The sequence below is a fragment of the Sinocyclocheilus rhinocerous genome, unplaced genomic scaffold (genome assembly GCF_001515625.1).
Source record: "Sinocyclocheilus rhinocerous isolate Xijiao unplaced genomic scaffold, SAMN03320098_v1.1 scaffold2828, whole genome shotgun sequence".
Classification (NCBI taxonomy): domain Eukaryota; kingdom Metazoa; phylum Chordata; class Actinopteri; order Cypriniformes; family Cyprinidae; genus Sinocyclocheilus; species Sinocyclocheilus rhinocerous.
The window spans coordinates 159,279-172,017 of NW_015656683.1; the positions used below are offsets into that span (position 1 = coordinate 159,279).

General features: G+C 37.6%; 1 protein-coding gene across 1 annotated transcript in view; it reads left to right on the forward strand.

Moving 5' to 3' along the window:
• Positions 1-435: 435 nt before the first annotated feature.
• The window catches only part of LOC107720808 (fibrinogen C domain-containing protein 1-B-like), a gene marked incomplete at its 3' end in the record, with an annotated part of 69,133 nt that continues 56,829 nt past the window's right edge, over positions 436-12,739 (forward strand). Inside the window, exons 1-2 of the mRNA XM_016528639.1 lie at positions 436-932; positions 1,445-1,513. Of these exons, the coding sequence (XP_016384125.1) occupies positions 930-932; positions 1,445-1,513 (72 nt within the window). The remainder of the gene's footprint in view (positions 933-1,444; positions 1,514-12,739) is intronic.

Genomic DNA, 12,739 nt, shown 5'->3' on the forward strand with positions numbered 1-12,739 from the left:
TTGTATTTATGTTATAGCCTATATAATTTGTTTTTTGTTGATCAAACGGGCATTCGCAAACATAAGCCTATTAGAATACGAAGTAGGCCTACGTTTTACATTTCTGCTATTCGTTCCATCAGAAAAATCCTCGATAGGCTCCAAATGCTCTTTACTGCCAGCTCACTCATCAGTTCTCGGCTCATTGTGATTCGGACATGTTCGCTTTCCGGTTGAATGAGGCAGAGAGTTGTTCACTCGTGACCGAATCGTTCAGTTTAGTGCGGTGAGCAAATAGTTCAGACCGGTTTAGTGAACCGGTTCGAATGAATCATTGAAAAGATCCGACTCAAAAGAACGATACGCTCACGGATCGGACATCGCTGTGTAAGCGCGAGATAGGGAGGGGGGTGGATTTCAGGAGCTCCACCACAAACGTGTCCTTCCTTACACCACAGGAATGAAGCTAATCAAACGGACGCGTAGCACACAGTTATTTTGCATAACTTAATGGTTTATTATCTAAATCCACGTCTTTTTTGTTTCTCACAGACTGAACAGGGAAAGTTTTATATCCGAGGAGGAATACCTGCCAACGAACGGAACGCATCATCCAGCAAACCGTCACACCTTCGCCTCAGTATTTGAGTGCGTTGAGGAGATCGGATCTGCTTTCGGACTGCATTTTCTTGTTTGTTTCTTTTTGGGGGTGAGGGACAAGTCCCTTAAAGTACGTATATTTTTCTTTTACAAAATGAGTGTGGATCTCTAGTTCTGTGCCCCGGTGTTCTGTAGGTTTGTGCGGATCATCTTGTGAAGTAGTTTTAGTTCCCGTAGACTGTTGTGTTCTCTCCCTTTTCTCTTACTTGGATGCTGGAATTTAAGACTGACAGTCCCGTTCTCTCCTCATGCCCATGAAAACAACTCTCGGATGGTAAGGATTCCAGAGAATGGTAAATGATCGATGGAAAATCATGAACAGTGTTTCAGAACTCGAGGATGGACAGCAGCATAAATCGCAGGTATGTTGCACGCGCGTCATGTAGGGAGCTACTAGACCTGTGTCGATGCATTCGTGATGTTCAGGCAGGTCAAAAACTATAGATATGACCATATGCAGGTCTCATTGCGTTTTATATAGAATAATATATATATATATATATATATAATATTTAAATGTACAAAACATTTGCTACATACAATACTTACTAAGAATCACTAAAAATGATTTTGAAAGCATAAAATCCTTTGGTAAATTTCGCAACCAACAGTCGTACTAGCGGATTGCGATAATCTGACAATACCAAAATATTGACAGATTCATTGGCTTAAAATAAGTTTATTGCTAGTAAATAATAAGCCCCTTTAGTTCTCAAGTATTTAGATTGATATAGTACCAGTGTCAGATGATACCTCTCTCCGTGCCCTCTGCACACGAGGGAATACATTTGTATTCCAGAGAATGGTAAATGATCGATGGAAAATCATGAACAGTGTTTCAGAACTCGAGGATGGACAGCAGCATAAATCGCAGGTATGTTGCACGCGCGTCATGTAGGGAGCTACTAGACCTGTGTCGATGCATTCGTGATGTTCAGGCAGGTCAAAAACTATAGATATGACCATATGCAGGTCTCATTGCGTTTTATATAGACAGCAAACATAAATATTACTCGGAACTGAATATTTTAAAGCACATGCCGCTATTAACAAATCACGCCATGCTTACAGACCTTGAGGATTAGGCTAAACTATTTGTTGAAACAAATATTATTTGATGAAATTATAGTAATACATTTTAGCATTTGTCTTCTTGACTATTCTGTGTCTTATAACTAATTGCTTTGGATAAGTAAGCGCTGCCTAGAAAGAGATTTAAGGAGTATATATATATATATATATAATATTTAAATGTACAAAACATTTGCTACATACAATACTTACTAAGAATCACTAAAAATGATTTTGAAAGCATAAAATCCTTTGGTAAATTTCGCAACCAACAGTCGTACTAGCGGATTGCGATAATCTGACAATACCAAAATATTGACAGATTCATTGGCTTAAAATAAGTTTATTGCTAGTAAATAATAAGCCCCTTTAGTTCTCAAGTATTTAGATTGATATAGTACCAGTGTCAGATGATACCTCTCTCCGTGCCCTCTGCACACGAGGGAATACATTTGTTTCTATTATGCAGCTCACACAGAACTAAGGGATTAAGCTCAGTCCCTCCATGTATGAGCGACTGCATGCCTGCCCGAAAATTTCACTCGTGAATGCTGGAAGTTCATGCATTCACAGCAGAGAGAGCACATCACAGATCTGATGGTGGAGCTCAGCACGCTGAAGGGTGTTGCATCTTTGCTTTCTTTATCTCGCACAAAGCTCGTTTGAAAAATCTATATCTCACCACTGCCTGCATTTCACAGCCACTGTAATCTGCTGTGAGCATTTAGGGGGGAACGTACATAACACGCTGTTTATTGCAATCCTGATTATAGCGGTTTAAGGATGGGATCACGGCAGTAACAGCTGTTTATTTCTGCTATCATCCTCACGTGGCATCCTCTAACCTTCTCTCAGTGGGGGTGTAAAGTGTGCATAATACAATGCCCTTTCAGGAATATGTCAAGCCCTGCTTTTGAAGCGTCAACATCAACACGAGCCGCTTGTTCTAATGGCACTTCTTTATTTGCCCGTCTTGTGTAACTGAGTCATTTTAACACGCAGCACAACTGAAGTGTCGTGCCAGTTTATCAAACTGCCTGAGCTTGTTTGCTTTGTGCTGCATAAGTTATTTTAGGGGTTGTTAATTAATCAACGTGCATTTGTCTGCCATCCATTTCTGACTGATGTTTATTAATAAAATATTCACTTGGGAGAGAGAATAAGAGAGAGAGGAGGGATCTCATGGGAGGAATAAAACTGTTCACCTGCTGTGCTGGAGCATTCAGACTTTGATGGACATGATTTGTAATTCATTGTGCTGTACTTTGTGCCTTGATTTTTACAGTTGAATATAATAGGTGAAGCCCCTGGTCCGTTGTGCATTGGTTAAAAATAGGCTTATGGGTCCTGTGAGACAGGCGTACAGTTAAAAGAAGGATTTGCATGTTTTAGCATCAGCAACCTGATATATGGTGTGTGTGTTATATAATAGCCAAAGGAGTCACAGTCAGCTAGTTTAAGTTGCAGGTAGTAACATTATTGTATGGTATGGTCAGATGGACTCATTAGCTCCTTGCTCCTGGGGATTTTTCATTGTCGGCCCACCTGTGGTATTCTTTAAGGTCTACTCCTGCAGACACACACGGTCACACTCTAGAGCAAAACAGCTGCAGTGATTTTTAAAACAAAAAATCCTGCCGTTATTTACTGACCTTCATGGCTTTCCAAAGTCGTATGATTTTCTTTCATCTGTGGAACGCGAAAAAAGATTTTTGGAAGCCGTTTTGTATGCAATTAAAGTTAAAGCACATGCCGCTATTAACAAATCACGCCATGCTTACAGACCTTGAGGATTAGGCTAAACTATTTGTTGAAACAAATATTATTTGATGAAATTATAGTAATACATTTTAGCATTTGTCTTCTTGACTATTCTGTGTCTTATAACTAATTGCTTTGGATAAGTAAGCGCTGCCTAGAAAGAGATTTAAGGAGTATGATTATTTTTTTCTTTCATCTGTGGAACGCGAAAAAAGATTTTTGGAAGCCGTTTTGTATGCAATTAAAGTGAATGGTGATGAATGGTCACCAAAAGGACCTTAAAAATATCCCTACACAAATCGTGCACTACAATGTGCAGGGATGTTCACACCAAGAAGGATAACTATATCACACCAAGAAGGATAACTATATGTTTTAATAAACATTCTAATTCTATGAGAATAGGTTCACTGTTGAAAGTAAAGGTTCTTTTATTGTCATCTATGGTTCCATGAGGAACCTTTGAAGAACATTAACATTGGACAAGTGGAAAAGGTTCTTCAGATGATTAAAATGTTTTGAAAATAATGGTTCTTTGGGCAACCCAAAATGGTTCTTCTATTGCATCCTTTTGGAACTTTTATTTTTAAGAGTGTATGTCCATACCACAGCTATAACGATAATGAAAGAGAGGAGCGATATCGTAGAAATCTCTTTCAGAACAATTTTTTTTCCAGCTTATAAAAATGTTGACAGTGAATCAGAGAATTTAAAGAACTCGAGCATTTAAAGCGGCAGACGTCATAACTGCAGTATGCGTTTATAGTAAACTTAATGTAATCGTTCATTGGTGTGGATGCTAATCTCAAATCTCATCCTCTTTCACATATATTCAACGGTTTGCAAAATGTCTTTGGTTTTCCTGTGTCTTTAACCTAATTGTGACATGCCAAATTTGGATGTTCTCATATTCACTTTACACAAATGAGATTTGAGAGCGGATTAAAGAGAATTGATTGCATGTCTTCTGACTTGGAATATAGTGCACGGTTTGTATAGACTGCTGTTTTTATGATGCATTCTGAATTTTTATGTCGCCGTCTTGTCATTTCTGGGGCTTGACAGACCCTGGTCACCATTCACTGTCATTGTATTGGAAAGAATAGCATGAACATCCTGCCAAACATATCCTTTCCTTCTCATTCGTGTTTGGAACGTTATGAAGGTGAGTAAAGAATGACAGAATATCTGTTCTTGAGCGAACGGTCTGTTTCTTTAAGCTGCCACTGTATTTTTAACCCTGGAAACTGCAGGCTAAAACATCTTCAGGTAATTGATTTGCTTGTCTGCTTTTTTTACTTAAAGGCATTTTACTATAAAGGGCTGGAGGGATTGAAAATTTTGAAAGCTGTAAGAAACATTTGCCATCCTGGAGAGTCGGAAAAATTAGTATTGGCCATTATAACTTGCAGACTTCATCTCAGCACAGGATGATAGCAGCCACCTGAAGTTAAATAGAGTTTTATCAATTCATTTCCCTCTCAAATGTGTCAAGCTGCTTAAGTTGTAGTAGCTATTAGGATTTGCAAAGTGAACAGACTTGCTGACAGCCTGGGTAGCTTTTCATCAGGATGAAGTGTAGATACTTTATCTCTAGAGTTAATCTTTGGAGAATCTGTGAAGTCGTGCCCAGCCGTTGCCTGCTTTCTGGCCAGCAATTCCCCATTGGCGCACACAGCAATTCAATGCGGCCAAACAAAGACAATGTGAGAGATGTTTACCAATTGTGTGCTGGACACAATGGGGATGGAAAGTCCAAACATTTGGGCTGAAATTCATTTCTTCTGGATGCTTGTCAAACACGGCGCTGCCAATTAAACACTCCTCCAAAAACCTGGAAGCCTGCTGTTCTGTAATGAAAGCTGTAACCGCATGACTGAACATAGCCATTATGTGTGTACAGGATAAAACACTAGATACCTAGAGTGTCCTCTAGCTTAATAAGTATGCTGCGACGACTCTAAAACACTTCCCGTTTCATTATGTCGTGACGCTCATGTGCTTTTTCAGCCGTATTAATGACAAAACCCTGCTTATTCTCTTCTCAAAGCCGTTTATTTCCCCCCACAATAGTACTTATGCTATTTAATGTTTGATCCAGGAAAAAAAATGGGATTAAATCAATCAACTGTGGTTTCAAATTAAAAAAAAAAATCTTTTAAAATCCCTCCATGTGCATTCTTTGTGGTGTTCCGGTGTTTATTGTGGCTGGAAATGCTATCAGAATCTCAACCCTATCCTTTCAGCCATACCTTGTTTCTCGTCAGTCTCTCCTGTCTGCATAATAAAGTCTTCTGGCCTTGGTTGTAGCACACTGACAGTGGATGAATGTGAAAGCTATAAAGTCCCTGCAGATATATGGTTTTCCCTTCTCTGCTGTTATCTGTGCTGGATATCCATCACAGGATTGTGGGGCTATTTGGGGGCGTATGAATTCTGATATATGGAGTCCCACAGGCGAGGGTCTCGCTCTAAGAGTAGTTGTATAATTATAGGCCATCAAAGGCTCTCCTAGATGGCGTCTGTATATCAAACTGTCATGGATCGTTTTTTCAGTGTGATGGAGCGAATGTTATTTGGTTTAACCCCTGACATCACTCAGATGATCCCTGACGTGTCTCTTCCTTCTCACCTTCAACAATAAGGAATGATTTTTTAGATGAGGTATAAGAATAAACAATCTAATTTGCTCTGGGTCAGATCTGTTGACATTTTGCAAAAGCCATCTTTATTTAATTCAGGACTAGAGACACACCTTTTGGTATTTATCTTGTGTTTGACATTTCTTCTCCGCTTTTGAGATTACACCCATCTTTAGTCAACCTGAATGAAACTGAAGACGGTGTGCTAAAAATATGTGGACTCTGTTGACTAACCGCAACAGTTGACTAATTTGAATTCATTAAGCAGTTGTACCACTTTGGCACACAGTATATTTAAATGCAAAAACATGCATCTTGTCAATTCTCCCAGTGGAAAAGTGCACCATGCAAATTGTGTTCAGCTCGTGCAAGGGAGACAAGGATGAGGTTTTATTACAATTTCAAAGTGGCACTTTTATTCTGCAGCACAATATAACTCCCACCAGAGCAATGGACATAGTCAGTGATGTTGCTTGACCAGTTGTGTTCAAGAGTCAGCAGTTTTCACAGCTTTTATTTTTGGTGGTTTGTGCTATTTTTATTGACACAGGCAGTAGAGAGGCGACAGGGAATTAGTGGGAACAGGAACAGAAGGCAGACCTGGATCTCCCACGAGGACCACAACTCAACTTGTCTAGAGCATGTGTGTGTGCTGCTAGGCCATGGCATTCTTATGTAACATTATATATATTTTTATGACCCCCCCCCAAAAAAAACAAAAAAAAACATTTATATCATTTATTTAATTGGGTATAGCCTATACCAAATTACCATCTGATACCATGGTCCATAATATTTGTAAAAAATATTATCATTGTTACGGAGTAATCAGAACATGAGACGTGCGGATCCATGTTCAAGGCTTTATTACAAAGGCGTGGTCAAAAAACGGGAAGGGTCATATAACAACACAGGTACATCACAGGCAAGGCAAAGAGTATTCCTAGGGCAGACGAGGGTCTTCGATCGGCGAATGTAATCCAGAGGGCAAGGCAAACAGGTAATCCACAAACAGGCGCTAGTCCAGTAAAGGGAGGCAGATAATCAGGCAATCAGGCAACACAATGAGACTAGACTAGACTAGAACTAGGAACTAATACAAGACTTGGAAAAGGGCTCCGTAACATTGCTATCACTAACGTAGCGATATGCGCAAACAATACTCGGCAACGAGAAGGATCTGAGTGGGTGTTATATAGTGTGTGTCATTGGTTGCAGGTGAAAGAGTGTAATCAGTGAAGTGTAGTCCGTGGTGACGTTTAACAGTCTGTGTAGTGAGATAGTCAATTTATCGCGATTTTATGACGATTTCGATTAATCGCACAGCCCTACTGTGTAGTGAGAGAGTCAATATAATGGACGAGCGACCTCTGGTGGCAATCGGACGGAAGTCCACGGACCGGATTCGTGACAATTATATTAATATTTTAATATTCATTTATATTAATTTCTTAAATTTTCCTTAATTTGTAAAAAAATTTTTTTTAAAGCTAACAAGCTTATTTTTGCATGAAAGGTGTGCTTTGTTTAAACAATGCATACCACTTCAAAATTTTGCAATAATAATTCAATGCATTTACGTATCGTTGAGTCAAAGGCCATGAAACAGAGCGGTGTTAAACAGGATAATATGATGCATTGCAACAAATACAAAATAGTACATTACAGGGAATCAACAGAGTTATCCAATCTAATAAACAGCCACATATGGTGAAATAAATACAGATGGAGTGGCATTTGCTGTATTATAATGAACAGGGGAGTGTGAAAATTATAGCCACAAAGCCTATTAGTCCAATGTATTAGAGGAAAGATAATCATATAAAGCAAGTGCTTAAGGCAGTCAGTTTTTTGTTTGTTGCCGGGGGAATAAAAGCTGATTTTGAATGTGGTGGATTGTGTTATTAGGAGACAGAATCTCCTGTTGGAGCCAATTGGGGTGGACAGATTATGATCTAGGTGGATTGAATCTGGCAGTATGAGGGATTTGTACGTGACAATGTTTGGCAGAGATTTGTTCAATGTATGGGAAGGCCAGAGCATGCAATTTTTGCTGCTGTTGGAATTGACCCTTGAGTGGCCTTCCATTCGTACACTTTTGTGTAGCAATAACGGACAGTGATAACACAGATAAAGATACTTCCTCTGGTGCAGCGATAAAACGGCACGTTCATTTGCTCATACTGCATGCGGTCTGCAAGGGATTCACAGAACGGATATGCATCTGTTGTCTTTATCAGTATGTTTCAGGTAATTCATTGGAGACCTTTAGTGTTGAGTTTCCTAAAACATCCACCAGTTTCTCAGTGGTGTTTCATGAGGGAATTTTTTAAGGAAGTCTGATGTGTTAATCAATATCAGGAACACTGATAAAAGATTGTAGTGGGTCGATTTACTTAATAATACATCAAAATACTGTATCAACATGTAGTAAAAAATAAACTTATCTCTTAAAGTAAGTTTCTGATTCTGATAAACTTAATCTCTTAGTTAAAAAACACAATTTAAATATTAAAGTTAAATAAAATCTATCTATCTATCTATCTATCTATCTGTCTATCTGTCTGTCTGTCTGTCTGTCTGTCTATCTATCTACTGTATCTATATTATGGTATGACTACATTTTTTTTAGCACAGCCTCACTTGTCTCATCTTACAAACCATTACTGCAAATCCTGCTGTTGCTGTTCAGATTTCTGTTTATGTTTCTTAAAAGGTCTTTAGTGCCATTGACACTTGGGGCAAAGTTGTGGCAGACAGTTCTGTTGATGTGTTCAGCCAGTGGTTAAACTAGTTTTCTTGCTATCATCAGCAAATGAAATGATCCTGACACTATGGCTTGCAGTCGTAAGTGAAATGTTGAGAGCATCTTGTAGATGATTTGTAGGTCTGTGTGCTAATGAAGTTATATTGGCCATTATCACGACTGGTGGTATGCTTCTATCGCATCAGGAAATCAGTGTGTATTGGCTTTTCAGCTGATTTCTGTACAAACGCTAATATAATTGTCACTTTCAGAAATTCAGCAGTATGCAGGACAGGAAGATTTACTTTCTGCCAGTCAATTGGTGGGATTTACAAACTGGATGTTGTTTTAGGCGCTCTGGGGGAAGGGCAGTTAATGTGAGAGATCACCAGATCTTTTAAGACTAAGTGCAAGTAATGGTTTAAGGCAGAATACCTCGGCTTTTCTGATCTCCATCGCTGTCATGGCCATTTTGAAGATGAGTGGTTTTAAAAATGAGAGATGGAGATTAAGCACGTCTGAAACAGGATTCTGAGCTCTGTCCTCGTCAGATTGTCTGATCTCATAACTAGACCTAGGGCTACACTACTGGGCAATATATATTGAATTATATATTGATTATATATTGAAAAATAATAATTAATTTTCTAACCTTCAAGTTGTTCCAAACCTGTATGAGTTTCTTTCTTCTGTGAGACGTAAAAGAGATTTTTTTTTAAAGAATGTTGGTAACCAAACAGTTGATGGTCCTCATTGACTTCCATTGTATTGAAAAATGTTATGGGAGTCGTGTTTTGTTGCCAACAGTATTCAGAATTTCTTTTGTGTTCAGCAGAACAGCATGAGGGTCAGTAAAAAATGTGACTTTTCATCTCTCTAATGATGATTGTGAATATTGCGATATTGTTAATGTGCATTTTTAGCTTTTAAGTTTCATAAAAATTGTGTCGTAACTTTTGAATTAAAGATGCATCATCACTTAAAATATGATCAGAAGTCCCCGGCATTTTCATAAATATAAAAATATATGTAGGCATATGTTATTTTTAGTATTAAATTTATTTTGGTATGTTAATATATTAATATAGTTTTAATATTTGTAAATATTATATTATATTATATTATATTATATTATATTATATTTGTTGCTAAATGATTAAGTATAATTTATGTTGATTTATTGAAAAATAGTGTGGGAAAATGATGACGATGATGATTATTATTATTATTGTTATTATTATTATTATTTGTGTATGTGTTTCAGTTCATGAATTTTGAATCTAATTGTCCTATCCTTGTCCTTGTTTCTTCTCTTTTTGGTTCTCTGTTTTAAAGATTTGTGCAAATCTGATCTTTCATTCTGTTTCTCAGGTTGTTGACTTGCATATGTGATTTTATTGTGTGGACAAAAACGATTGATACACTGTTTGATGTATTGTGTGCTGAGGCCAACATATGTTTTTGACTGCTCTGCGGTTAGTAGTTTCACATCAGTGATCTAGTGGTTTTTCGACGTCAAACAAAACTCACACATTTTTATTTTTTTTTGGTAGCCAAGCAACAGCACACCAATCATATAATCATTCTTTCTCAAAATGAACTGAAGAAGAGATGATTTTCTGCAGATACAACAGTGATGCATGTTGATGATAGGGTCTATTTTGAAAACTGGGGCTTTGCTGAAAGCTCCTTTTAGCTTGAAGCCATATAGAGAGGATGCTAATGGCCATTCTGGCCTGTATAATGTCTCACAGAGCTTTATATCTAAGGCATTGCTCATTACGACATCCAGCTCTGCTGCTTGCTTTCTGTCAACCACCCACTGACTGCCACTATAGATTTCCTGTAGTGTCACATTCAGATTTCTCCATAACTTTCCCAAACCTTTGCTGTCAATAGTGGTCAGAAAACAAGGCATTATAGAGATCCACCTCATCTATTTTAGGCTCTTGTAAATGTAACACTAAAACCTGGCCAACCAACTTTACAGTGGCCACGGTCATATCAAGTGTCTTATTGGAATGTGACACCTAGCAACATAACCACAACCTTCTTCATTTGACTGGGTCGAAGGAAAAATAATTAGACTAATGTCACCCCCATATCACATCTCACTGAAACATGGCACTAGCCTAATTGTTTGCAATATTTCATTATTTCTGCAAGCAGACATTGTTGTAGAGCACCTGGAGGACCTTGGAGTTCCTACGCAGGCCCTGTGGGTAGACATATATGATATATGTACTGTATGCTGTATATGCTCTATATAAGCAGATATGAAGCATAAAGTAAAAAAAAGTAAAAAAATAAAAGGTAAGTAAGATTTTTTGTGTTTGACAGTTTCAAATGTTTTGATGATTAGAAAGTTCAGAAGAACAGAATTTATTAGAAATAGAATAGTAACAGAATAAAACTCAGTAGTGTCACTTTTGACCAATTTAATGCGTCCTTGATGAACAAAATAATTAATTTGATAAAAAAATGACTGACTTCACACATTTGCATGGTAGTGTATATTTTAACATTTAATTATAAACGTTACATTTAACTTATGATCTGTTTAATTTTGTAATATTCATTTTTAATACAATTTTATAATATTTTTGTACATTTTCTGTACATATTACAGAGTATTCTAGTCGTATTACAGAAAAAAAAAAATCTGTGAGAAGAGTAGGTCTGTAAAGATTGAAAACCCCTCCTTTATTTGCGCATTATAAAAGGTAATAATAGTTGTAATTTTTTCATGTTATTAATAGAGCTATTACTAGTACTACATTTTGGAGGTCCAGGTGGGATGCTGCTAATACTTTAAATGTTGAAAAACTCACCTGTAGAGTTATCAAGAGCTATTGAGAGTATTGAAGGACAGTTTTACTGTTCCGTCATTCTTATTAAATCGTCACCTTTTTCTTCTGATTAGCATAGAGACTCCTTTATCCAAATCAACCACTGGATCATGCCAATTATCACTTTCCTCTTGGGAAATTATGGCTTACAAATTCAGAAATCGCAATTGTAGATCAGATTTCAGATTTCGTGCTTCATTAGCTTTTTCACTTCCCAAATGAGGCAGAATGTGCTTTATCATTAATCCTATGTATAAAAATGATGAATTAATTGTGTAATTGACTTTCATGTAGGTATTTTATAATTTGCAACACTCAGTGTGGTGGGAAAGGATTGCTTTGATTGAAAAAACATCACCTGATCTGTTGGTTGCATGCAAAATAGCAGGATCAATCTGAAAACTATAGTTTTTTTGCAATTGGAGACATGTTATACAAAACGTAATCTTGGCAAACCGTTTGAGAGATTTAGGGTCTTCATTCAAGTAGGTAGGAGTAGTTCTCATGTCTGCTTGGTATTGCATTGCTTTTTCTCTCAACATCTAGTGTCATCAGTGAAAATTGTTGTGGAAACGTTCTGTTTTGCTTTCCTAGGCAACCATGAAACCTTTTCAGTTAACTGGTTTTTGACCATCAATAGGATTTTTACAATTCAACAAAACAGGGCTGTTAAATGGCCCACTTGTGAAATGATTGGTCCGGTTGTGTATATGAGGCTTAGCAGAATGCAAAAAGAGAAAGGTGTCAGTTTATGAAAATATCACAAGTGGAACTGCTGTGTGACTCTGTAAATGGTCAACATTGAATAGAAATACTGTAGATCTCTGCATTCCTCATGAGCACCGCAGCCCAAAATCTGGACCATGTGTGTCAGGTACTAGTCCCACCTTTACTTTTACTGTGTCTTTTTTGTTGACATAACGTCCCAGAGATTGTGCATGTGGCTTGGGACTTCTGATGGCTTTTAAAAGGCTGTTTTTGGTGCCGCTGTGACCCGGGGTCATCCTGGTGTGATGCCACCTACAGGAGGC